This window comes from Eumetopias jubatus, unplaced genomic scaffold (assembly GCF_037043125.1).
Source record: "Eumetopias jubatus isolate StellerSeaLion01/CBP00866 unplaced genomic scaffold, mEumJub1_p1.0 scaffold_2, whole genome shotgun sequence".
Taxonomy (NCBI): Eukaryota; Metazoa; Chordata; class Mammalia; order Carnivora; family Otariidae; genus Eumetopias; species Eumetopias jubatus.
Genome location: NW_028274808.1, coordinates 117,176,281 through 117,204,077, shown reverse-complemented (window position 1 = coordinate 117,204,077; position 27,797 = coordinate 117,176,281). Strand labels below are relative to the sequence as shown.

Genomic DNA, 27,797 nt, shown 5'->3' with positions numbered 1-27,797 from the left:
TAAAAACAACTTTGACTACCTTGTATTAAATGTAGTGATAGAAGGAAAATCTCTCTGGACTTGTATTACAGCTTGATGTCTTGACTACAAATCTACTTGATTTTAGTCAAAGCTAAACTTTTCTGAACTTTTTTATCATTTATGAAACTCAGGATCTTTTTTCCTACATTATTTCTATACTACACTCTAGTGTTAATATACTATGATTTTGTTTGAATTGATTGACAACTTTCCTCTTTCCCTTTGAGAGTTACATATTTGCATTTTGAGAATAAAACAAAAATTTACATTTTTATACTGGCATGTTTTTGAGTTTTAAAACTAAAAATTGAGAACTCATTTTTAAATCGTGATATAAAATGACAAACTGGTGGATGTTTCAATTTAAGATATGAAACATCTGTGTTTACCTTTACATTTTTTTTTTAAAGTCACCAAACTTCAAAAACTTACAACATGTTCAATTATTGACCGGTTTCATTAACTATATAGATGCTAAGTTTGAAGGACACATCTATTTTACATATGGGTCTACAAATAAATTTCTTTGGAAGCAGGTACCATCTTCCTTGTAGACAATGCTGTGTCCAGAATTTTACGACTGCCCTTTGTGTGGTGGGGGCCCTTAGAACTTAATAGCATATATAAAGAAATGTGTCCCTCCTTCCCCAAAACACTTTTCAAAAAATCAAGTTATCAAGTTTGGGGCAATATTTGGGTGTTTCCCACCAAACCCCTTAGTAGCTCAACCTAACTTGTTGGCCTGTATATTCAGTAGATAAATGTTTTGAATGAGAGAAAAGTTTGAAAAGAAAAGAAAGAGATTGAGATTGTTCTCTTCCTTGAGGTTTCAGTTTCTCTTCACTATAGCCCCTTCACTATAAGGTATCCTTTTAAAGTCCTTCCCTCCAGCTTGTGGTGGCAGCGTGTAACTTAGAGCTGAGAGCCAAGGGTGGGGGCAGGGAAATCTCCTGAGGTGCTGCTTACTAATGTAATTCCATAAATCAGCTAATGGGAGAGAAACCAGATCTGTGTGGTCTCTAATGCTGTCCCACAGAGATCAATCATGTCACCTGAACAATGTTCAGGGACTAAGAGGCTGGGGTTGCCCGTGGGACAATTCTATCCCTTGAGCCATACCGGGTTGGGATATTTTAAAAAGTCAGATCTTCATATCAGAAATGTAACTGCTGCGAATATGAAAACTAAGGATTGATTACCTATGCATGAGACAAAGTGCTATTATGTAACTTATTATCATAATGCATAAGCACATGTTTATTAAAATCTCTCAGTTCAATATTGATCATTTAGGATGCAAGTTTTTAAAATAAGTTTTGTTGCAGAAAGGGCATACAGTATTTGTAATAACTGCTTTGAATAATTAGTGACACTTTTAATGTAGTAATTGATTAAATGAACAGTGTTCTATGCAAATATACAGTGCACAGTATCAGAAAAACTAAATTTGTTTTATGTGCATTGTTATCTTATGGAATATTATCAAGGGGCTGATTTTATAAATATATTTCCAAGGCATTAAGATGCTCTTAACATGAGACTAAGCAGGAAAATGTGAAAATAAGTAAGGCTGTTTTAAAAGGAATGCCAGAGGGGAGGCTTCAAAAAAAATGTGGGCAAGAATCCCAACACATCCATGTGAGTCTGTCTTAATTTCAGTTTACTCACCCTGAAAATCTGATTAAACCTCCAGCCTTTGGGATGAGAATAAGTCAAAGGAAAGAAGGACACATGAGGTTTGAAATGATAAATAAGAATATAACTAATGATTATAATGCAAATATTAATCAGTATCCACAATTTAATGCCAACAAATACTATTGCTGACCTTAAACCTGAAGTCCACAGGTATTATCCAAAATGAATCCCCAAATCATTATCCTCAGCTAGGGAGTCTATCCAATCTCTAAAACATCTCCACAGATGATGATAACTTACAAGGAACCAAATTAGAGAAGGAAGCAGGTCAGCAGGGGACTTTTCACCAACCAGCAAACACTGCTCCAGCTTTGGTTCAGTCATGTAAACCCTGTCACTCTGACATGCATCCAGCTGCTTCCCTACAACCACAACTGTGTGGTTGCACATGTGGTTAAGGCTGCCATTGCCTTTCTAAAATAACCTAGAGAGAATCTTAGCCAATTAAAAAAATGAAACAAAACCACCCCCCCCCAAAAAAAAACTTTTTCTTTCCACCAAATAGCATTCTACTAACAATCTTAGCCTTGAGCCATGACCCATTCTCTGGTAGGAAGGGGTATGTTTCTAGGAAAACATCTTCAAAGAGCTCTACAAAGACAGAAATGTGTTTCCCTTCTCACCCACACCCCATTTTCTGAAGATCAACAGAAATTTTATGCACTTGGATTAAAAAAAAAGAAGAAGAAAAGGTAATACTATGGGATCATATGTGATCAAAATGTCTAAGGAATTTAAGCATCACAACAAGTTTGTGGGAAAACTATCCAAAGGAGGAAAAAAAAGGAAATTTGTGAAGTTTGTCTAGACTGATAAATCAGCATAGAAACTTGTGCAGAAAACCTATTGGTACCCACACTAAGCTCCTTCAGAGGGGTTATTTACTAAATAAATCAGAATTATTCAGTGGTCTTACCCACTACATAACCTAAATCAAGATGCAGAGGAGTGCCATGGATCTAGCTGAAGATGTGGCCTACTAGCAATAAGAAATCTGTAATTCTAGATACTATATAGTTCAAGTGGAAAAATAAAAGCCATCTACTCCTTATCAACTGGGCATTAACAGGAAATTTTAGTATGAACTGAATTTTAATTTCCCATGGGCCTTAGAGACCTAGAGGTAAGTTACAACAAACCAATCCAGAAAACAGAATTCAAAAACTAAAAACGAATTTTTGCCACCTAACAAAAAACAGGGACCTGCATTTTTATAATTGCTGTTATCTTTGTTCAAGCAGAGTTGTCAAAAGACATGTAATAAACAACCCTGGAGTAAAGTCAAACTTTGGACAAAGAGATGGGTTTTCTTAAAAAGAGGAATATATGTAATATTTTGATGGAACTGATCATAATCAATAATGATATCAATATAATACTGTTTTTTTTGAATCCCAAAATGCTTTTTGCTTTGTATATTAATAAAACTTAAACAAATCTATTATCTTATTTGTGTTCAAACCTCCAACAAAATTCTTTAACTTTCCTTTTTTTTTTTTCATCCTTTCAAAGACCAGTCCTTCGGGGAGGAAACTCCTTTAAGCAGTGCTCACAATTTTTAAAAAGAATGTGCAAGTGCCCCTCTGATGATAACTTGTGAGGGCCAGTCTCATTCTATCATCCAGCCCATAGAATACTCCCAAATGCTAAATCCACCACTTCAATTCTCAAGTATATATGAACATCCTGCCACCTACTCTGTAAATGATATCAAGGGACTAAATATGATTACTTGTCCATACATCTTTGCTGAACATGCCACTAAAATCATTTACCTATGATTGTACATTTTTCCCTTTTTGTTTTGATCACGTTACCATATGAAATTTCCATCAAACACATCACTCTTTGTATTTAACATAATTAAAAGCCTAATTTGACAATTACTTTAGTGACAATCAGTACACTGTCTGATTTAAGGACATATAGGAAAAAGAAATTATTATTGACCATCTAGGGTATCAATCAAAACTGTGTTTGGTTTATAGAAGAATTTTGTGACCACAAAATGATTACTTTGTCAAATGCAGAGCCCAAAGGAAATATTCTTTGGTAACCAAATTTTAGTAATCATTTGTGAGACTATGTAAAACAATTCTTAAATAAAATTGCCATCACCTGTCTGAAATGAACTAATTTGTCCCTTGATTCTAAGTCACATCCCCTTAAAAATTGCAGGTGGTGTTCAGCTTTCTATATTATTTCTGCTTTCTCAAAAAATACCAGATATGCAGAAATGGGAAACAGAAACATTTTTATCATGGTGAAGAGAAAAATTATTCTAGAAGGGGGTAGAACACCCTTTTGAATCCATGTTATTTCAGCTTCAAAGATAACTCTGTGTGGGTGTTTTAATGGAAACAGGCTTGTGTGCCACAAATGGTGTTCTCACTGTTATAACTGGGCCACTAATAAGTCTCTTAGCCAATAAAACTATATAAAATGTGATGTGTCCAATCCTTTGGGCAGAGATGCTTTTAAAACTAATACTAAGAGGGAGGGGGCATATTAAACCGCGAAGGGGCATTTTTGAGCATACTGAATGTGAAACTTCTGATTTTTTAAACCAATTACATTAGTTTACCACCGCAGATAGGAGGAGCGCACCCCCCATCTGGAGGCCAGTTCCACGCGAAGTGCAGCTGGGGAGGGTGGTTGAGAGGCCGAGCCCTCGCAACCACCTGCAACTGTATCTTACAGCCTGAATGAAGCTTCAGGAAAGGGGTACTGCATCTTCAAGCCAGACAAGAAGCCCTGAAGGGGAGAAGAGAGGGGAGTGAGGAGGGAAGGGGGGAGACTGGGAAACAAGAAATCATCTCCTCTGACCTCTAGCGAAGTGCCAGGTTTTTTCTTTAGCTCTTCACATTTTCTAAATTTGCAGATCTGGTGTCCCGTTTTGCGGTTCCTGCAACTGCTGCAGACGCCACAGTTGATGAGCCTCTTGCAGGGCACGCAGACCCCACACCTTTTCCTCTTCTTCTTGGCCGGGTTGGCTCCGCTAGCTCCCCCTGAGGAGGACGAGGAGGAGGAGGAATGATTCTGCGGGCAGTCTGCCAGATTGGCAATTTGAAACGCACTGTCTGTGACGGCTGCTGAGGCTGCTGCGGGGGAGTGAAGGGCTGTCATGACGATGACCCCTGGAGGTAATGAGATGCCCCCTAAAGCCGGGATAGCGGAAAAAGTCCCCACGCGCTCGGGGAGATTCATTATCTCTGCTTCAGCAGCGCCGCATTTGAGCTTGTTCATGCATTCCCCCGCCAAAGGTCTGCAGTGTTCAGGGGATAAGGTGGAGAGGAAATTAGTATTTGCCATTTGCAACGACGGCTCTGGCGGGCAGCCAGCTTTCCCCAGCCTCTGGGAGTCGTTTCGGTGGTGCATGCTGGTCCTGCTGCCGCCGCCGCCGCCGCCGCCGCCGCCGCCGCCGCCGCCGCCGCCGCCACCACCGCCGGCGGGGAGGATTGCCGAGGAGGAGGCGGAGGAGGAGGCGGCGGCGGAGGAGGATTTCCTGCCGCCCCCGCCGCCCCCGCCACCGCCCCCGCCGCCCCCGCCGCCGCCGCCGCCCCCGCCGCCGCCCCCGCCCCCGCCGCTGCCCCAGAGCATGGCGGTGGCGGCGGCGGCGGTGGCCGCGTTGTCGCAGTTCCAGGGGGACATGCCGATGCGCGCGGCGGCCGCGGCGGCGGCGGCGCTGCTGGGGAAGATGGGGGTGGTGATGCGCGCGATCTTGGCCGCCTGCGGGAAGGCGCCCCCGTTGGTCTTGTAGAAGGAGGTGGCAAAGGAGCGGTAGCGCTCCATCTCCGAGTTGTAATCCACAAGGCTGTTCAGGGCCCCCTCGGGCAGGTGGCTTTCCTTGGGCAAGCCCGGGGCCTCCGGGCTCGGCCCGGGCTCCACGCAGACATTGGTGTTCATGGTGCAGGGGGGGAAGAAGGGGTGCAGGGTGGAAGTGGGGACCGCCTGGTCCGACACCTGGGTGGGAAAGGGGGGAAGGTGGGGGGGAGGGAAGGGGGTGATGGTGGTGTTGGGGTGGGGGCCGAGGCGGGAGGGGAAAGTGGGTCCGGACGGGGAGAGCAAGGTGAGGACTGCTTTATTCCTCTCTGGGGCGCATTTCCACGGACGGTGAATTCCCAGGCAGCGTCTTCCTTAGCATTATCCTCCAACTGTTACAACTAAAATAAAGAAAGTCATTCCAACGAGCTGCACGAGGAAAAAGATGAAAAATAAATAAACAGCCTCCCTCACTACCCCACCGCAGACACTGAGAGCTCCCACATTCTTCGTCAGGTCGTTTGCATGACAATCATCAAGACGTGACCCCCCCATTCCCCCCACGCCCCCCCCACGCTCTCAACCCACTCCCTCCCTCCCCACAGCACACCACAGCTCCTCCCCCCTATTCTCATAACCCTCCAGAGAAAATGTATTAATAGCCAGGATACCCGGGGAAAGAGGAAAGACGGGGGTGACAAATGCCGAGGGAAAAGGGCAATTGGAGTGCTAAAGACATGCAAATCAGGGGTGGGAGGGCGATACTACCTATAAGCAGAGGGCATTTAAACATTATGAAATGTGTGAACAAGTGCTGCCTGGGCATGCAAATGCTGTAAAGTAGAAAACAGCAATGGCCCTATGAGGAAAATGAACAGGAAATTAGCAAATGAAGTACTGAGAAAGTCTACAATACATCCGAGTATAAACTGTAAGCAAACACAATACAACTGAGAGCTAAGAGACTGCCCACATACAATCTGAACTAAAGAGGCAGGGAAAAAAGAACTACCAGCTGCCACAGTGTCCTTCTGTGTCTGCGGTCATTAGTTTGAATCCCAGCACAGCTGGCTCTGTTAGGGTCTTAATTCAATGGACCAAGGACAGGTCTCAATTGTACAAGCCATTTGGTGGTGGGGCTTGGTGGGAGTAAGAGGGTGGTGTTCTACTTGTTTAAAAGAAAGAAAGAAAGAAAAGAAAGATGGACTAGTTACAAATTTTTTAAAATAATACAAACAATGTCACCGGTTTTAAACCAAGTGCCTGCAGCCTCTGTAAGAATATTCCCAATAATTCCTAATGGAGACTCCTGTCTCTTCCCAAGACAAGAGGAAAGCATGGGACTTTTTTCTTTTCTTTCTTTCTTTTTCTTTCTTTCTTTTTTTTTTTTTTTAAGGCTCTCTCATAGTCACCGGTTTTTACATTGAGTAAAAGATGGGGGGAGGAAGGGAGATCCCTTAAGGTGTTGTTTACCTGAAGAAATAACCATTAAAAAGATTTTCTTTCTTTTGCTCTTTTTAAAAGGAAAGTTTCATGTTAACTGGGTATTTGCATTCATCCCTTTGCTTACAGGCCATTATTATGCTTTGGGAAGAGGTATTTTAGTTGTTTATCACAGAGGAAGAGGTACATCTCAGCCTTTTAAGAAGTAACGCAAAGACATAAAGTGTATATTAACCTAAAAAAACCAGTTTCTTTGTTTCCAGGTTTTTTGGGGGGTAGAATATCTTTTTGTGACATCTTTTGAAGCCCACATATTGGTCTGGAATATGGAGTTCAGGGAATTCTAAATGGGGGCCCAGTAGTCTCAGTCTCAAATATTCAGTTCGAAATGGATATCAATTATAGTAATTATGCTTATAATTAGATTAATGAACCATGTATGCCCAAACTCCAAGTGCAAAAACTTCAAGACCTGCTGATGAGGTGCCCTAAAAAGAGGGGTTTACGTAAACAAATCCCTATTAGGCAAACTAAATCAAGATAAGGAACCTCACCCCAGGCTGGATTAGAAGCTAGCAGGCATCTTTCAATCACAGCAAGTCCCTAATCACTCAGGAACCACCTCTGTGGTTTCGCATTAAGGAAAACTGCTCCCTTCAGAGGTCTGATGGCAATACAAAGGGTGCCCCCAAAATGCTCCTGGCTAAATATTCTTGATGCTTGGAAGGGGGTAGGGGAAGACACGGCAAGAATATGCATATAGCTTCAGTTTCTGCGAATCACATTGTAACTGCAAGACCATAATAACTGCTACTCAGTAAAAACTAGTTATGCCAACCATGCATTAGCTACCACATTGAGTGGAGGGGGAAAAAATTCAGTATTTTAGTCTTTTGACCTTGTTCCAAATAAATAAATAATTTAATGTCCCTTTTCCAGAGTATTAGAGTGCTGTTTGCAAACAGAAGCTTTCCTTGCTTTTCTTATTGCCATCACCTCCCCCTTCCTCCCTCAAGGTTTAATGCCACCAGAAACTGTAGAAAATGATTGTGCCCAGTATCCAGGTCATTATTGTTTAATCAATGCATCTCTGGAGCATGAAAAAGGTACCTAAGCCACAGCTATTGTTTGGATTTTCTTTAAAAAACAAAATAAAACACACACAAATAACTGTAGTCCTATTCCGAAGCTAAATTAGACAACCATACTTCATGATCCTGTTTTGCCTTTAAACAATGTGACTGTACATGCCTAATATTGTATGTCTGGTCTACCAGAGACATAGAGATCAAAGGTCATATTTAACATTCAGGAGGAGGGGCGGGTGCAGATTAATTAATAAATTAATACAGCGACGCCTTTTATTGCTGGAGTCCAGCATTAATAATCTACTTTTACAATCCCAACGGACAGCAAACATTTAAGAGAAAAAAAGCCAGAGAAAGAGAAAGAACAATCACTTACCAGTCTCTTTTTATTTGGGGAGCCTTAGAATTTGCAGACGCTGCTAGTCTGCCTTTAATTAGTTGCACATCACCCCCTAACACAAAGAAACACAAATCCAGATGTGTCTTGGCAGCTCCCAATTACAACTTTAATACTTGTAAACAAACTGTTGGGGGGGGGATAAATAAATATGCGGATCAAAAAAAAATACCTGTAAATGGCTTTTTTTTTTTCTTGTTGCAGAGAGAAGGAGGAGGAGATGGTGTTAGTGGTGGGGGTGGAAGGAGGAGGAGGGGGGAGAGGAAAGAGCCGAGTGTGAGTGTATGTGTGAGAGCGCGGGGCTGTTCTCGGTGGTCTCTCCTCTCCCAGCGCGTTGCTCTCCGTCCGTCTCCAGTCGCTGTGTGCGAGGGAGGGAGGGAGCCGGGGAGTCTCTCTCTCTCTCTCTCTCTCTCTCTCCCCTCTCTCTCTCTCTCACCCTCCCCCCTTCCCTCTCTGTTTGTGTGTGTGCGTGTGTGTGGTTGCTGGGGGAGGGGAGCGCGAGAGAAAGGCGAGGGAGGAGGTGTAGAGGCTGGGGGCGGGGGCGGGGGGGGTGATTGGCGCCGAGGTGAGGAGGACGCAGGGACGTGGACACCTACTGATGATTGGCTGCAAATTACACGGGGAACAAGAGGCGCACGCGGGCCAGCGCTCCCCTTCACAAATCCTCTCCTCGGCGGAGGAGCCACGTTTCCCTGCTGGCCTGCCGTTCGCCCTCCCTCCCGGCGCCCGGCTCTCCTGCTCAGCCGCCCAGCACAGAGGGCCGTTGATTATTTTCTTTTGCTCTCAGAGATAATTGTTTGGAAGGGATGGAAAGAGGGCGTTTCCGCCACTCTCTCTCTCTGCGTGTGTGTGTGTGTGTGTGTGTGTGTGTGTGTGTGTGCGCGCGCCCGCGGGTGTGCGGGTGTGTGTGTAAATAAACTTGTCTGGGTTTTCTGGCTGGGTTGAGAAAAGGAGTACAAGAAACAGAAAAGGTCGCGTTTGTTTGAAGAATGCTCTTAGTTCGTACCCTATCGCATGGCTTTTAAGTAATTTTCCTGGTGTACCCAGAAAGACTTAAAAAAAAAAATCATATCACTTGGGTCTTTAAAGTAAGGGAAAACGGATCAGTGTTCTGGTTGTCCGGATCTTTTAAATATTATTATGCCAGAATGTGAAAAAATTGGGGATGTGTTGCTTGACCGATCTCAAAATCAATCTCAATCCCTCTCTCTCTCTCTCTTCTCTTTCTCCCCTCCCTCCTCTCTTCTTCTCTTCATTTCTCTTCTCTCTCTCTCTTCCAATCCCCTTCTTTTCTGTGCCATCTGGTATTTTCAAGTATTAACTCAGATTTTTAACGTTCTGCCCTATTTTTAATTTCAAACTTTACTTAAAAACTACTCTTATATCTGCATTAATTGATTTCATACTAGTATGAATTCTTGACGCTTGAGAAAAATAGTTTAATAATTGACAGATAAATCTTTTACTACAGGTCACGTATAAATAAAACTCATAAATGCAGCTGTGAATTAACTTTTTCACTGCTGCCTTCAAGAAAATGAGATATTCCTGGATTCATACTATCCTACTATTGAAATGAAGTACGCTCTAGTGGAAATGGTTATGAAATAATATATAAAATGGGTATCTTTTTTGATAATAATTTCCTAAGAGTGGCTTAGAAGCTACAGAAGTAGAAAAGAAATTAGACTGATTAAATTGGTAATATAAAGTCTTGTATTAAAATTAAAACTATATTCTAGAATAATGCAGTAGTTCCAGAGAAGGAGGAAAAGTATAATGAGTTGTCTCTTTTATTATGACAAAATGCTGAAAAGACATTTTAAACCATTTTGTATTTGAATTTTCAAAAGATTGACCTTGACCATATCAAGATTGTGTCTTTTTTTTCCTAATCTTTTTTCTTTTTTGAGCTGAGCATCATAGGAAATTGATCAGCAAAATGTAGGCGCTTTTTAATGAGTGAAAACATACCGTAAAGCTGATAGATTCTTAAACATCTTTTCAAGATATTTATAATGCCAGTCCAATGATAGAAGTTTTGAAGTTTGTAAATGAACAATTTTTAAAATCAAAACACCATGCTTTCTCATGCCAAATTTGCTTTCCTTTTCAGAATACACCAAGCTCACTTTCAAAATGAAAACCTAAGCAAATGAGAGGAAATAAGCTTTAAGTTCCAAAGAATTTTTTTTTCTAACTCACCAAGGAGAAACTCCAGAATATTTAGTCTTAATTAATAAGAGATACTATTAATGACCCATTTATATCAGATCTTTACTGATCTGCAGATATTTTATTTTGTCCTTGCAATGACTCTCTGAAGTAATTATTTCCATTTTTACAAATAAGTAAATTGAGGCCCATAGAAATTAGACAACCTAGATCGAGTCATAGAGTTAGTATGGGCGCCTGGGTGGCTCAGTCGTTAATCGTCTGCCTTTGGCTCAGGTCATGATCCCAGGGTCCTGGGATCCAGCCCCGCATCGGGCTCTCTGCTCGGGAAGCCTGCTTCTCCCTCTCCCACTCCCCCTGCTTGTGTTCCCTCTCTCGCTGTGTGTCTCTCTGTCAAATAAATAAAGTCTTTAAAATAAATAAATAAATGAATAAATAAATAAATAATGTTAGTATGTAACAAGGCTAAAATTTGTACCCAGTCCGGTCTATTTCCAAAGCCTTATGCTTCTAACCTTTATCCTAGTTTCATGATTGGGAATTAATTAATCAATAAACCCTCTCTGCATACTAGAAACTTAGCTTTAATTATGAGCATAGGTCCCTTATTAATATGACATTAATTGCACGTATAGAACAAATTATAAAATATACCTCATGGCCCTAATGGTACATCATTTTCTTTCCTTAGGGAATTGATTACATCCTTAGCCAAATGTGATAAAGAGAAATATCTCTTTTCTGGTCTACCTCTTATCCATTATTATTATTATTGTTAATAACAATAATAATAGTTTTGCCACTTGCATATCTGCCATGTTTCACACTACTCCTTGTCCTATGTTGCCTGCTCCAGATGATGTGTCAGGGTTTTTGCAACAATTGCTGAGAACACTTGATTCTATGTTAACTCTCCTTCAGAATCCACGGTTCTGTAAGTACTAAAACTTAAGGTTTGTTCCCTCTGCAAAATGTCTGCTACAGCTTGCAATTACCTGGAAGTGGTTTGTGCCTTTACTCTGCTTTATGTGTTTTGTGATCTGAAGTAGGAGTACAGGGGCTTCATTTATATCTTCATGGGAAAATGCAAAATTCCACCTTGAGTATCACCTGAAAAAGTATCCTCTACTCTTCAAACATTTTGTAATGTGCTATGAAATGTCTTTAAAGCATTGCTGCTTTCCATCATGCTCATGATCAGTATCATCATCATTATCCCAGAATCTCTAAAAAGGTAGCTTATCTGTTGTGACAAAATAGATTCCAAAATGTATCAGCACAAAGACCATAGGAGTCTATTTTTTGCTCATGAAACAGCCCAGGATGGGAATTTCAGATCAGAAGACCACTCTCCTCTATGAGTGATTCATGGTTCCAGTTTGCTTCCATCTTGGGACTTTGCGGTCCCCAAAGGACCGCTCATCAACTACATCAAGCAAGCAGAAGGGCATGGAGGAGGCCCAATCCCTTCTTAAAGCCCTTGGTCTTGAAGTGACCCACAGAGCTGCAGTTCACAGGCAATTGTCAAGAATTGTCACATATCACAACCAGCTGCAAAGACTGCTGGGCAGTCACTTCCTAGATGTAACTCTATTACTGTGGAGTAGAGAAACAATTTTGGTGGATAGCTGGCAGTTTCCCCCACAGAGTAACAGTGGACAGAGAATAACCTGCTGGAGAGGTTAAATAGACCACACAGCCCTGAACTGACCTTAAGATTCCTCTTCCCCTAAGAGCATTTTTGCTGATTACCACCCCTAGAGATTACCATTAAGAGCAGTCTTAATGACTTTGGGGAAAGTTTGGCAACTACGAATAAATTGCATTGCTTAAATACCTGTAGGACAGCCAAAGCATGGTTAGAATATTCAAACAAGAATTCACCAAAGAATAAAGAAAGCTTAAGTAACACAAGCAGAAGAAATACCATAAATATAAAATAAACCGACTTAGAGATAAATCTTAGGCATTAGCAGCTCACTTGCTGGTGTTTTCAAAACCTGGAAGTAACATTTAACCCCCCAACCAGTAATGTGTTCCCCATGAACCACAAAAAATACCCACCATCCAGGTTAGGAAAGTTATGTGGAGCTCTCTCACCTAACATTCTAGGACCCACCTTCCCAAATGGTGTTAGCAGTCTCTGAGGACTGCCTCTTTCCATAGTAATTCACACTGTAAGTAATAATAATACAATAGTCACATCCTTCATAGAAGAAATATACCAATAACACAAATAGGGAATAATTTCTTTAACTCTTCTTTGGAGCTACCTGGGAATTTTATTTATCTGTCTCCTTTACCAAAAGTTGAGATCCTTGATATCAGGAATTGTGTCTAGTTCAGTTTTGTGTCCTAGCTCGTACAAGCTTGACACATGGTAGGTTCCTAACATTCTGTTTATGCACTCTGAAGGAAAGCGGCATACAGAAAACATGGAAGTAAGTTCCCCACTCTTTGTAGGATAAAAATGCAGGTTTCATACAATGGCATTCAGAGCCCTTCTCCAATTTGCCCTACTTTTTTTTTTTTAAGATTTTTTATTTATTTGAGACAGAGAATGAGATAGAGAGAGAGAGCATGAGAGGGGGGAGGACCAGAGGGAGAAGCAGACTCCCCGCTGAGCAGGGAGCCCAACACGGGACTTGATCCAGGAACTCCAGGATCATGACCTGAGCCGAAGGCAGTCGCCTAACCAACTGAGCCACCCAGGTGCCCTTGCCCTACCTTTTGAATCTCATCACTTATTATAAGTTGCAAGAACTCCCTACCCCAGCATATCCACTTCTCCCAGACAGTGTTGTTCACTTTACCATGACCTTAAAAAATCAAAAACCAAAACAAAAATCTTTACTTAAAGAATCATAAGCTAAGAGGAAGTACTGTCATTTACATAAAAGAGACTTTTCCTTGTAGTGAATTACTATACTATAATGAAATAACATTTTTAAATCCTGTAGTGAACATTTTCCAGAAAATTTTTAGAGATGTTCTTGGTGACTCAACAAGTGGAATTTGATAATGTTAGCTCTTAAAATCAATATTCTGCACACCTGGTATTTTCTTTCACTTTTAATTAAATATCGATACATCATTATCACAATGCTGACCTTCATATTTGAAGCTGATACTCTTAACCTGCCAACAACAGGTCATGTGCTTTAAGCTGTTTTCCAGCAATAATAAATTTGTCTCAAGCTATCTACACTCTCTGGCCTTGTCTTTCTAATGACTAACAGGATGAATTTATGAAATGGCTGGCCACTGTTAAGGATAAAATCTGTGACTGTTGAGGATAATGAAAATAATGGGTTCACAGGGTTAAGCCCATTACGTTGGCCTCATTAGCACCATATTCAAATCAACCACACTAATCAAGGACACACATTCACCTATTTTTACATACAGTCTGGACACTAGACAGATATGTACCAAATACTATTCTGGTTGTTCATTTTTAGAATTGTTCTTCACGAGGCCTAATTTGGTCTAGGCCCATTCTTATTTCTTCATGGCACTCCTTCTCGTTATGTAAATTCTCATTTCTATAAAATTACATCTTTGATATGCCCCTGTAGTATAATAGTTATCCACACACACAGAATCCTGTACAAATGAAATAATAATAGGCTAGGAAGGGAAGTCTCCAGAAGAACACTTCCTCTGTAGCCTCCCTAACTGGCTTGGTTTTGCTAAGGTATCGGCTTCCTTGTACTTTGCCATGACTATTTCGTGTGTTTTCTTCATTGGATTATTAAAAAAAAACACGAGCAATAATGTCACAGACATTTTTTCAAAGTATTCACTTGTGAAGGAAATAATGGATCAATTTTGGTACAAAACACCAAGTCCTGGTAAGTAGCTTACGGATGCTAACAGATCTAAATGTAGATTTGCAATTTGAGCCCCAAGTTGCTCAGCAGGGTCTCTCTTTTTCTGTCTGGCAGTCTCAAGGCCCCCTTCATTGGCCTTTCTCCCAGGAAAATTTGCTTTAGACATGGAGCTGTGTGCTTTCTTGAAAGCGTATTTCTCCAGATAGATGAGTAATGATAAAGTCACATGAAGTCTGGAAATCTTGTGAAATTGGCAAGTGTGAGCTGACCAGAAAACACTTCCCGCACCTCTGTCAACAAGCACTCTGTGTCACAGCAGTCCATGCTTCCTGACAGGGGGTCCACAACGTGGCAGCGTGGGCTCCTTCTGCTTTCAGCCATTCTCTTCTGCACTCGAGTCTCACCTGCCAGGATTTACAGGACACCGGAAAACAAGTAACAGAGTCTCCTTTCTCTTACTCCTCTCCTGACTCTCACCCCAAACCTCAAACCCAGTACCTCGGATGACCAACGTTCTCCTTAGCTCGAAGACAAGAGGTGGGCTTTTGTTTAAAATGAATTTATTTGCAGAAGCTGGACATGTTGTAAATAGGCTTGTGAATCTTCAAGTTACCTGACAGGACTTGCCCAATTATTTAAAACAAAAAAATCTCCAAGAATTTTAATAATAAAGCTATTTCTAAAATTTACTTTTTACAGACATACAATTAAGCTTAGGACAGTCATGCTTCTTAAGCTCTATCACATCTTGAAATTAAGTTTATTTTAAACCATTTTCTATTAAACAATGTTCATTGAAATCACCATTTTTGAATGTGACAGTTTTAAATACAATAAAGACATTTTTCATAACAAGTTTTTGATTTTTTTTCTCCTGAACTCAGAAATTTTGACTTCCAGTGTAACCTGGATATCCCTACTTGCAAAAACACAGGCGTCTGATATTGCTGTCACTATTATATTTTAAATTAAAACCATTTTTTATTCTTGATTTTTTAAAATGTCTGTTTCCATTGTTTAGTTTATCTTCAGTTAACCCTTTTCAAAATAAAGGATTATTATCTTTCTTTGTTGAGAGGAAGAATTCAGGATAATGTCCCTGAGTTGTTAATGTTTAGTCCAGGAAGGGTTTTTTTGTTTTTCGTTTTTTGTTTTTTGTTTTTTCCAATGCTGATCTTTGTTATGCCGTAGTTATAGCAACAAGAAGAGTTCCTTCTGTCTGTCTGTGGTGTTCTCTTTCCAAACTAATGACAGTCTTTTCTATGCTGTTGTATAGTATGGAGAATGCTTTATGTGCATCAATTTCTTGATTTATTGATGTGTTTAGTGAAACCAGGAATTCAAATGGCAATATTTTAAATAAATGAAATTAATTGAAATGGAATTTGCATATTATATATATTTGTGGGGTTTGGCTCATTCATTTAGATATTTTTCCATTTTGTCTTTAAGCTTCCTTCATCAGCTTGCAGTTTAACTTCTCAAAGATCAAGTTTATTTATCCTATCATTATATCCTTAATGTAAACATGGAGAAAGAGAAAGAGAGATTGGAAGAGAGAGCTAGGGAAGCCATCCTTAGGGGAGTAATGTGTTGTGAGAACATGTGGTTTGTCTGCCAAACTGGGCCACACAATCTCACTATGACCTTGGCCATTCTAAGTCTCATTTTACTGATCTGAAATATCAGTTTAATTATAGTAATTACCTATCTCACAGGGTTTGTGAGGTTTAATTAATGTTAGCAGAGTGTTGGAGCTATTTAGTAGAACAGTACTATAAAAGGCAAACTACCTGAAAATCACAACTCCCTCCTCCCCACATGGTACTTAATTTTCTACACTCTTTTTTCTTTTTTCTTCAGACTTAATATCACATTATTGTTTTTTCCCTCCCCTCCCTATCTCTATCAATGGTCTTTCCTACTTGGGACTTGCCTTGGATGAAGCACATGGTCTCTGTTCCCTTTCTCTCTGTTGTCTATCTCCTCCAAGAGCTGAGACATCCCTGAGCCCAACAGGATCAGGAGAACTGCAGTAAGTGAGTAAGCAGCTGTGGCTGTGCACTGGCCTCAAGTCAGAGTCACAGACACCCCCCCCCCAACAATTTGAATTTGGGCCTCAAACACCTTTTGCTTGGATTCATGGTCTTAGCCAAGTTAGACCTCCAATCTTTTTCCAAATATTGGGAGATCTGAAAACCCCGTGTCTACATTTCCTTCTGGAAATAGTATCTGGAGCTGTGATTAGATATGGGGTCTCTAGTTTGTCTCCCTATTCTCTAACACTTGCCCCGCTAAACATTGGAATGTGCAACTCAGGGCCTTGGAGTACATTTGTGCTAGCTGTTCACTGCACAACAATGCCTGGCCAAATGGACAAGTAGGGGCTGGAATCCAGCCCATTGTGCTGCTTGCCAAGCCATGTTCTAGTGGGTCTAATTTGCACAAAGGCATTCTAGGGACCAGAAGTGGCCTTGTCAGTTTCCCAGCTATAAGTCAATTAAATTACAACAGTGACAGGGGCGCCTGGGTAGGTCAGTCAGTTGAGCGTCTGACTCGATTTCGGCTCAGGTCATGATCTCAGGGTTGTGGGATTGAGCCCTTCGTCTGGCTCTGTGCTTAGTGGGGAGTCTGCTTGGGATTCTCTCTCTCCCTCTCTTGCCACTCCTCCCCCCCCAAAAAAAATACCCAGCAACTGCCAGACTGCCACAGTGACCTTAATTAGTATTAAAAAATTAACATCCCGTCTGAAATTATACCCCGCAAGACTATATGAAGCTTAAAATCATATTCAGTTTTATCTTTCACCCCTGCCCCGCTTCTTTTGTGGACTCATTTGTACCTAAAACACATTCCATCATGAACTACTTTTAAAATGGGATGTAAACAGAATGAAAATTTTAGTTGTGTTAACTCACTCTGGCTGAAATAGGAATTATATTTAAATAAAAATTAAGAAAATGATTAAAAGTGTAATATATATTGGATAGTGGTAATAATGATATTTCTTTCTTTGGGGACAACCGCTCTTTGAAAGAGGGACCACTTGTTTACACCCTATTCTCTGTTAATTGCTAACATTTTGTAATGGTAGCAGTGCTTGAAAGAGCAGCTGTTTTTAACTATTAGTAACTTGACTCTCTTAAAATGATGATGATTTGATGGCATTTCCTTTTGAAAGTTTCTAATTTTAGAGCTTATTCTATTCCCTGCAATGTTTGCTACCCTATATTAGTGAAAAAGAAATGTTAGCCAATGGCAGCACTAATTGATTTGCACTCCTTTCTTTACCAAATTTCAGGAGTCCAAAATTTGAACAAGGTCCAATGATAGCTAACCTCTAGATATTTTCCTGTCCACTAATCTATTTGCAAAAGAAACCCAGATATGTATATCCTTCCTTTATACACAACATAATAGAACTTTATTCTTCCACCGTAGAGAGAAGCAAGGTTTTCAGATTTCTACTCACTAAATGTAAGAGAAAATTACTCATACTGGTTTGAATGATGAGGTCCCAGATAGGGCAGGCTTCAGGCGTGGAACAATCAGTGTGTTATGGGTGGTTCAGCTTCTTTCCATCTCTTCCCTCAATCATCCCCATCACCTTGGCTCTTCCCTCAGGCAGGTTTCCCTCACAGTTACTGCTACAGCAGTTCCAATCATCATTTCCAGGCATTAAAAGATTTCAAGGAAAGAAAAGGACTGTCTTTTTGTGTCTACATCTTCAGAGCAATAAAATCTAGAAGCACTAAGGCTGACTTCTGCTAAAATCTCATTAGCCCAAATTAGGTCACATGCCCACACCTACACCAAACACTCTCAAAAAGAATGAGATTGACTCAGTCTTACAAGTACCTACGATCCCTGGAGCTAGCGATATCATCCTGAAGCACATGACCGTGTGGAGGATAAGAAATATCTAAACATAATCATGGTTCAATTGAGAAAGAGGAAGAAGGAGGTGGGGCCTGGGTAGATGCTGGTGTGACGAGTATCAGCGTCTGCTGTTGCCCTTATATAACGCCATCACTTCGTTTCTGTTCTCTTGGAAAAGCTAACCATCCCTAAATCTCATGAATCATGCCAGATTATAGATGATAAGAAGAAGTCAGTTTATGGATGTCAGCATTTTATCATGAGTGAATAAGTGAATTATAATTCCAGTTATGACTGTCTGTAAGTAGAGCTTGTTCTTAACAACACGGCTTTCTTAGCAAAGTTTTGTCAACCTATCGCTACTCTCATCTTTGTCTCAGAACTTCTGTGCTGTCCTATACAAATCAGGGCATATCGAATCTTCAGATACAACGGGTAGGGTTTAAAACTCTGGATATGCGGAGAAAGCAGAGAAAGTGAAGAAGTTAAAATAAATTAAGAGAAGTGGTAACATTTTTAAGGTACAGCACATCAATTTCCATAACTAAATCCATCATAAATAATTTCCTTTTTTACCTTCTGCTGGCCATTAAAACCGTTTCTTTAACATATTTGCAAGGTATAAGAAGCAAAATAAATAGCCAGTCTTTAAAATTTCAAGTTGATCCCCAAACTGACTCAAATTTGCAAAAATCTGGCATAATTTAAAAGTAAATAAATAGAAGCAACACTTAGCAGAAGGTTCCTAACATAAACAAAGCTGTGCACGTTTTGTTTATTTATGGGATCCATGCAAAGTGTCATATTCATTTAAAAATATTCAGCACAAGAGTGATTGATTTAAAAAATTGAATAGAATTAAGGAGTCTAAGCATCCCTTAAACCTAAAAGTTTGGAAAAGGAAGACTGACTAGTTCTTGTAATATTATACTTGGGAAAACATTTTTCCCCTTTACGTCTGTTCAGAGTTTTTTAAAAGGATGATTGTGAGAAAGATAGCCACCATTTCTCAATAGTGCATATAAATTGGGAGTGACAAACTCCACCCTTCATATAACACTTGAATGCTGCTCCAGGTAAAGTATTGAAATATAAGTGTGAACTCTCCTATATTAGTATTTTTCATTCAATGAACTTTTACGATACTCCCAAAAGACAAAACACTTTAAAATACTTAACCTTGTGGAACTCAGTTCTACTGTTGTCTCCGTATTCAGCTGATGGTTATTCACTCTTCCTTTCCAGCCTGAATTATTCCCTATCGTATTTTCATTGAATAAACATTCCTTAACCACCAGTTATGTGACCAGTGTCGTGTGAAGTACTGAGGGAATGAAAAACAGCCCTGGAGAAACTAATAGTCTAACAGAGAATACTTAGACAAGGAGAAAACACACACACACACACACACACACACACACACACACACACACACACATCTAATGACGATCATCCCACTTCTTTTTTCGCAAGAAGAATTTAAGTGAACAGGTAAAATGTAAAACAGATTCTGACAACTTCTATATTGGAAAGGTAAATAGAGGGCAATGGCAGCAAACAGGAATGACTGGACAATTTGAGGGTTGGGATGCTCTTCAGAAAGACCTCACAAAGAAGTCTTCTCTGAATTGAAATGACTAACAAATGGAGAAGAGGAGAAAGAACATTCAGTGTAAAGGAAATAGTGTAAGCAAAAGCTGAGGGAACACAGCACATAATCAGAGCCCACAAATGGCATGTTGTTGAATGTGGCTTACATAAAGGGTCTCCCAAGAAGAGAAAAAGTGATGGGTAATGAAACCCTGGAAGAAGAATAGGGTCAAATGGCATAAAATCTTTAACGTTATCCTGAGGAAAAAAGATTTTTCTCATGGTAAAAAAAAAGCCACTAAATGTTTTGAGTACAGGACATTTACTATTAGCAGTTTGTTAGTTTGTTTTTAACGTCCCTCTGACTTCCATTGGAGAAGATGATTTGGAGTGAGGAGAGATATCGTGTCCCTTGAGGGCATTTTATTTATTTTATTTATTTTTAAGATTTATTTATTTATTTGAGAGAGAGAGTGAGAGGGAGAGAGAGAGAGCAGGGGGAGGGGCAGTGAAAGGCAGAGAAAGCCCCAAGCAGACCCCCTGCTGACCATGGAGCCCAACACACAGCTGGATCCCAGGACCCTGAGATCATGACCTGAGCTGAAATCAAGAGTGGGCCCATTAACCCACTGAGTCACCCAGGTGCCCCCTTTGAGGGCATTTTAGATTCAGATTCCTGCCACAGAATAGAACAGGAAGGAGACCACGTATAAAATTTTTGGAATGCCTAGATTTTATTTAAGGGACAGATAAGTTTCAGAAGACAAGTAAGGTGACTCAGAAAGAGTCATCAGGAAAGGAGATAGTAACAGGAAATCCCAAAAGGAAGGGTATTCCTAAATTGCTAAGTGGTCCACAGAAATAATGATGCTGAATAATCCAAAAAACCTTGAAAGAAGTGGCCAAGGAGCAATCCAAGGGTTGTATTCAGAGCAGTTTTATTTTCATCATTAATTGGTTTGGGAAGAGAAGGCAGATTCCTTTTACTATTACTGCTCTGAGCGCAACCCCACAATTGGTGTCTGCTCACTCATGTGCCAAAATCATGGTTATTTTATAATTTATTTTATGGGAAACTATTATTTATATGATATGGAAAAACAGAAACTAGAGGTGCCTGCTAATATATTGGAGCTTGTCCCATACAGAGGCCAACAAATTTGGCAATAAGAAGGACTTTTTGCATTTGAGAGAAGAGTTTCAAAGGCTTTGTGGTTACATGATAACCATGTAGTTAAGACCATCTTTTTTCTAGGGACACCTGGGTGGCTCAGTCGGTTAAGTGTTGGCCTTCGGCTCAGGTCATAGTCTCGGGGTCCTGGGATCGAGCCCCGAGTCGGGAGTCGGGCTCTGCCTTCAGAGGGGAGTCTGCTTCTCCCTCTCCCTTTCCCTCTCTCTCTCTCTCTCCAACAAATAAATAAAATTAAAAAAAAAAAGGACCATCTGTTTTCTAGTCTCCACACCTTCATCAAGATAATGAAGAGAGGTTCATAGATTCCAACCTTTGTGTCCTTCCTAATATTCGCCTCCTTGTCAGAACTTATCAGGATCATCAGGACTCATATCCAATGCACTTTATCACTACTTTGGTCAGTCACAATGAGAAACCCTGATTCCCAGGAGAGTTCATTTTCCACATTCTCATTTCCATATAGCTCTGCACATCCACATTTCAGTAGCTGTCTGTCTGTCTCCTGAGACTGATTGTCTATTAGCAAACCCCCACCCTCATGTCCTCAACAACCTCTCTGAAAGCTCCCGTCATTTTCTTGCTCCTGCTGAAATGTGGTTCCTTTAGAGACACTGCAGGCCCTGCAGCTCTCACACATGGTGAACTAGGGAAGGTTCATCCTTGCTCTTCATTGCCACTTATGGACTACTAGTCTATGCTCTCCAATGCCTCCCTTCCCTGCTTTAATATTAATGCCATCACACCACACCATCTACTTCTGGTTCTTTTTAAGTGGCTCAGTTGGTTAAGCAACTGCCTTCAGCTCAGGTCATGATCCTGGAGTCCCGGGATTGAGTCCCACATCGGGCTCCCTGCTCAGCAGGGAGTCTGCTTCTCCCTCGGACCCTCTTCCCTCTCGTGCTCTCTATCTCTCATTCTCTCTCTCTCAAATAAATAAATAAAATCTAAAAAAATAAAAATCATCTTAAGGACTTTGAGGTTCACCTCAATCTTTGACAAATTTATCTTTAGCTCCTGGCTCACTCTACCACAGGTCTTTCCTTGATTCTGAGGGATTTCAGTATTCAGGTATATAATTCTCCAAGGACTCTTTCTGCCTCGCCATCCCCCTCCAATGATGGTTTCTTTCACCTTACCTCAGTCACTGACCTCTATGGTCACACAGACCCTAGATCCACTGTCTACTTGTCACCTTCTGACTTTCTAGATCCTCAAATCCTCGGTTCCCAAATATCTTTCAACCTCCTTCTCATCAGACCTCCAATCTATTGATCCTACTACCACCATTTCCCTTACCCATCATGGCCTTCACTTCCTTCCATACTCAGCTTAGTCAATCATTATAAGCACTCCCTTGTGAACGTTCTCAACTTTCCATGAGCAATCATTTTGAATACTCTTTCATATATCTTAATCCACTGGCTTTCTTCTTGCGAAACTTGCTAAGCAAAATCCTTACCCTTGTTAAACACAGCTCTGTAACTCCTTCGTTCCTGTACCTGAATAGCTGAATGTGGCTGTTTGATACCATGATTGATAAGAAATATATATTTCTCATGTGAACAACAAGAATATATTTCTCATATGTATTTGGTCTTTGTCTACATACAGTTCCTGGCTCACCGGTCCTAAAACCCTTGGAATTTCCTAAGTATTGAGAGTGATAAATGTGTCTTTTGTTATATTAATGAAGGTGACTTTTAGACCCCATCCAAGGGTGGAGGCTGGTTGCCAGGAGGACCAACCACATGATTAGAAGTTTGGAACATTTAGTCCCCCACCCCCAAGACAATTCTGACCTCTGGGGAGGTGAGAGGGGCTGGAGGTTGAATCAGCCAATGGTCAATGACTTAGTCAATCATGACTATGCAATGAAGCCTTCATAAAAACCCAAAATGGTTCAGAAAGCTTCTGGGTTGGTGAACACATGGAGATTGGGACAAGTGGTGTGCCCTCAGAGGGTATGAAGGCCCTTGCTTTATACTTGACCCTATATATCTTTTCATTTGGCTGTTGATTTGTGTCCTTTATTATATTCTTTAACAAACTGGTACACATAAGTGTTTCCCTGAATTCTGTAAGCCACTTCAGCAAATTAAAAGAACCTCAGGAGGAAGTCACTGGAACCTCCTATCTGAGGCTCAGGTAACGGCCTGGGGCTTGTGAAGTGGTGGTAGGGGGGGCAGATTTGTACAACTGGACCCTTAACCTATGGAATCTGATGCTATCTCCAAGCAGAAAGTGTTAGTATTAAGTGGAATTTAATTCTCAGACACCCTGGTGATGTCCAAGAATTGCTTTGTATTGTGTTGCCAGGGGACAACCCCCCTACCCCAAAACTTGAACTGAAATTGGGAAGAGTTGGTGTCAGTAGAGGCTGGGAAAAAAAATGTACAAATCTCTGTCTCACTTTAACTTCATGGCAATTAGTCATAAGTGGGCATTTAATGTTGCAAAACAATTATGCTACTTTTACTCTTCCTCTTTCCTCTGTTTCATATTCTTCTCAAACCCTGAACACCAACTCCCTATTTTTTATTTCAGTTCTCTGCTTTCATTGAGTTCATGAAAACTATAAGAATAAAAATCTATGAGCTCCCACCATCACATCTACTCATCTTCTAGAAAGAGTACACAGACATTTTTCCTTTCCTCTTAGTGGAATAAACTCTAAGTGTTCCTATTTGAAGTCAAACCCTCTGCATTTTCACTAATCTATTTGCTCTGGCCCCACCTCAGAACCTCATTCCTGAAGTTTTCCCCTCTCTTGAATCATTAAATTATTTCTCTCAATTGTACTATTACCATTAGTATACACATATATACATATTTAATATGTATATATAGTACATATATGTATATGTGTATATTCCCATTTTAACCCCATTCCTCGTTCTACCTAGAGCTCATTCATCTTTTGATAGAAAATTTCTTGAAAGAATCACATATATACAATGTTACAGATTCCCTCTTTCTTTTACCTGTGAAACTGACTCCAGTCAGTCTTTTGTCAAGATTTCCAATGACTTGTGCCTTGTTAAATCCAAGATCAGTTTCAGTCTTCCTCTTTTTTGACCCATCAAAAGCATTTGGTATTTTCTTCACATGGCTTTTAGGAAACCAGTCTCCTGGTTTACCTTCTACCTTGATAACCTCTTAGCCCTGAAGTGACCCAAGGTCTACTCTTTAGAATGCTTTGCTTATCTATGTACACTCACACCCTTGCTTATCCCAGCCAACCTCATGGTTTTAAATTTCATCTATATCCCAAAGACTCTACTATGTAAATCTCCAACAGGCATAGTCATGATGGACTTTTATATCTAATTTTTTGAAAAGTCCATCTAAATTTCTAAAATTGAACACCTCTCTCTAATGCCACCAAAACTGACCCTCAGTCAGTTAATGGCAACTACATCACTCCAGTTGCTCAGATCAGAAATCTGGTGTCATTCTTGACTCCTCTTTATCTGTCATACATCCCTACTATCAAAATATATTAAGCAACAACAACAACAACATACCACTTCTTACCACCTCAATGGCTAACACTCTGGTTCCTACCGCTAGCATCTCTCAGCCAGAGACCCTCATGACTGGTCTTCTCGTTTCCTCCTTCTCTCCTACAGTCTATTAATCAATACTGTAGCTACAGTGATCTTATTAAAACAAAAGCCAAATTTTTTCATACCACTGTGTGAAAATCTCAGTGGCTTCCTACTTCCCTCAGAGTAAAGGCCAAAGTCCTTATAGTGGCTAAAAAGGGCCTATGTAATCTGGCTCCTTTTTACCTTTCTACCTCATTTCCTCCATGTTTTTTTTTTTTTTATTTATTTTTTTAAAGATTATTTATTTATTTATTTGACAGAGAGATGAAGGCACTGGTAGGCAGAGAGGCAGGCAGAGGGAGAGGCAGGCTCCCCGCTGAGCAGGGAGCCCGATGAGGGACTCAATCGCAGGACCCTGGGATCATGACCTGAGCTGAAGGCAGCCGCTTAACTGACTGAGCCACCCAGGTGCCCCCTCCTCCGTGTTTAATTACTCCAGTCTCCTTGCTATTCCTGGATCAGCTCAGGTTTGCTCTGCCTTGAGACCAGGCAGTGTTCCCTTTGCTTGGCTTACTCTTCTCTAGCATCCATGTGGATTGTTCATTTCCTTTCTTCCTTCCTGCTTTTACTCAGATGACTCCTTCTCAGTAAGGACTTACCTGGCTACTCTTTAAAAATATCATCCTACACCCTGACACTCCCTATTCTCCTTTCCTACTTGTGATGGTTAATTTTATGTGTCAGGGTGCCTGGGTGGCTCAGTTGGTTAAGCGACTGCCTTCGGCTCAGGTCATGATCCTGGAGTCCCGGGATGGAGTCCCGCATCGGGCTCCCTGCTCGGCAGGGAGTCTGCTTCTCCCTCTGACCCTCTTCCCTCTCGTGCTCTCTATCTCTCATTCTCTCTCTCTCAAATAAATAAATAAAATCTTAAAAAAAATAAAAATAAAATAATTTTATGTGTCAACCTGGCAGATCCATATGTATATGGTATATGCCTAGATACATGGTTAAATGTCATTTCTTGGTGTGTCTGTGAGAGTGTTTCTGGATGAAATTAGCGTTTGAATCTTTATGCTGAGTAAAACATATTGCGCTCCCTAATATGAGTGGACCTCATTCAATCCACTGAAGTCCTGTATAGAACAAAAAGGCAGAGGAATAGAAAATTGGCTCTCTGCCAGATTGTTTTCAAGTGGGGACATCACCCTTTAGACTCAGACTATGAATTTACCCCATTAGTTTTCATGGTTCACAGGCCTTCAGACCTGGGCTGGAACTATACTACTTGCTGTCCTGGGTCTCTAGCTTGCAGATGGCAGATTGTGGGACTTCTCAGCCTCCATAATAGTGTGAGCCAATTCTTTATTATATCTATATCTGTCCATTTCTCTGGAGAATTCTGACTAATACACTACTTGATTTTCTGTGATAGTATTTATCACCCCTTAACAGTATATAAACAACATATACTCAAAAACTGTCTCTCCTCACAGAAGGTAAGCTATATGGGAAGAGGGAAATTGTTCAATGCTGTGAATAATGTAGGGCATGCAATAGTAACTCAGTTTTTTTTGTTTTTGTTTGTTTTTTGTTTTTGTTTTTGTTTTGAGAGAGAGTGTGTGTGTGTGTGTGTGTGTGAGTGAGCAGGGTGGGGGAAGGAGCAGAGGGAGAAGAAGAGAGAGAATCCTAAGCATGCTCCACACCCAGCACAGAGCCCAACACAGGGCTCCATCTCATGACACTGAGGTCATGACCTGAGCCAAAATTAAGAGTTGGATGCTTATATATATGAACCACATCACACTACATAAAAAACTAATGATGTATTATATGTTGGTTAATTGAACATAATAATAATAATAATAATAATAATAATAATAAAAAGAGTTGGATGTTTAACTGACTGAGCCACCCAGGTGCCCCAATAGTAACTCAATTTTTAAAAGTATGAATAGAAGAGAGTAATATAAAATATACAAGAGAAGGAATAATTATAAAGTTAACAATGGAAATTTAAGAATTGGATCAGAAAACCAAATGATAGAACCAGCCTTGGGAAAAAGTAGAAACAATAGTCTTCTGAAAAAAAGGAGCAAAGAGGGAAGAAGTAAAGAGAAGAAATAAGGGACTATAAAGGCAGTGTAGGGGATTAAAGAGATTTCAATTTTGACTACCTCTAGTTTTCATTAATGCAGTAATCATCTAGTAAAAATGAGGGAGTGAAGGTAGATGCAATGCGTAAAATCAGTGGTAATATTTGCAACATTAACTCCAGGAAGCATGGAGTAGAGTCCAAGATTTAACAGAGTATCTAGAATATATTAAATGTTCAGTGAATATCAGTTGACTTCAATTAAGTAAGCTAAAGAAGAGTAAATTGGTTAATAGCAATATTAACACTTGACCCTGAAATGAATAAGATCATACCTTTGCAGTGGATTTTTAGCTTCTCAGGAGGAGAATAGAGGGAATGTGTGTTTGGATTGATATAGAATAAATGATTGCCATGGTGAGTGTGGCTAAATTTAGTGAAGATGATAGAATTAAGAGTCCTACAAAGAATGTACATGAGACGGTTTTTATATTTTAACAAATAGTAGAAACAAGCATAGAATTGTTCCTAGTATTTCTTTATTATCCTTTAATGTCCATAGGATCTGTGGTAATGCTCCCTCTTTCATTTCTGATTTTAGTCCTGATATTAGTGTCCTTTCTTTTTCTCTTGGCCTAACTGGAGGCTTATCAATTTTACTGATCTTTTCAAAGAACCAAATTTTGGTTTTACTGATTTTTCTCTATTGATTTCCTGTTTTTATTTTCATTGATTTTTGCACTAATTCTTATTACTGGCATACTTTGGAGATATTGCAGGGTAGTTCCAGACCACCACAATAAAGCCAATATCACAATACAGCAAGTCAATTTTTTGACTTACACTGCCCATAAAAGTTATGTTTACACTATACTGTAGTCTATTAAGAGTGCAATAGCATTGTCTAAAAAACAATGTACATACCTTAATTAAAAAATATTTCACTGCTAAAAAATGCTAACCATCATCTGAGCTTTCAGCAAGTCATACATAATCTTTTTGCTTGTGGAGACTCTTCCTTCTATGTTGTTGGCTGCTGGCTTATTAGGGTGGCGGTTGCCAAAGGTTGGAGTGGCTGT

General features: G+C 40.2%; 1 protein-coding gene across 1 annotated transcript in view; it reads right to left on the bottom strand.

Annotated features, from left to right (window-relative positions):
• Nucleotides 1–5,625, bottom strand: part of CXXC4 (CXXC finger protein 4) — a 107,993-nt gene extending 102,368 nt beyond the window's left edge. Inside the window, 2 exon segments of the mRNA XM_088021336.1 lie at nt 3,838–3,945; nt 4,546–5,625. Of these exon segments, the coding sequence (XP_087877462.1) occupies nt 3,838–3,945; nt 4,546–5,625 (1,188 nt within the window).
• Between the last annotated feature and the right edge of the window lie 22,172 nt (nt 5,626–27,797).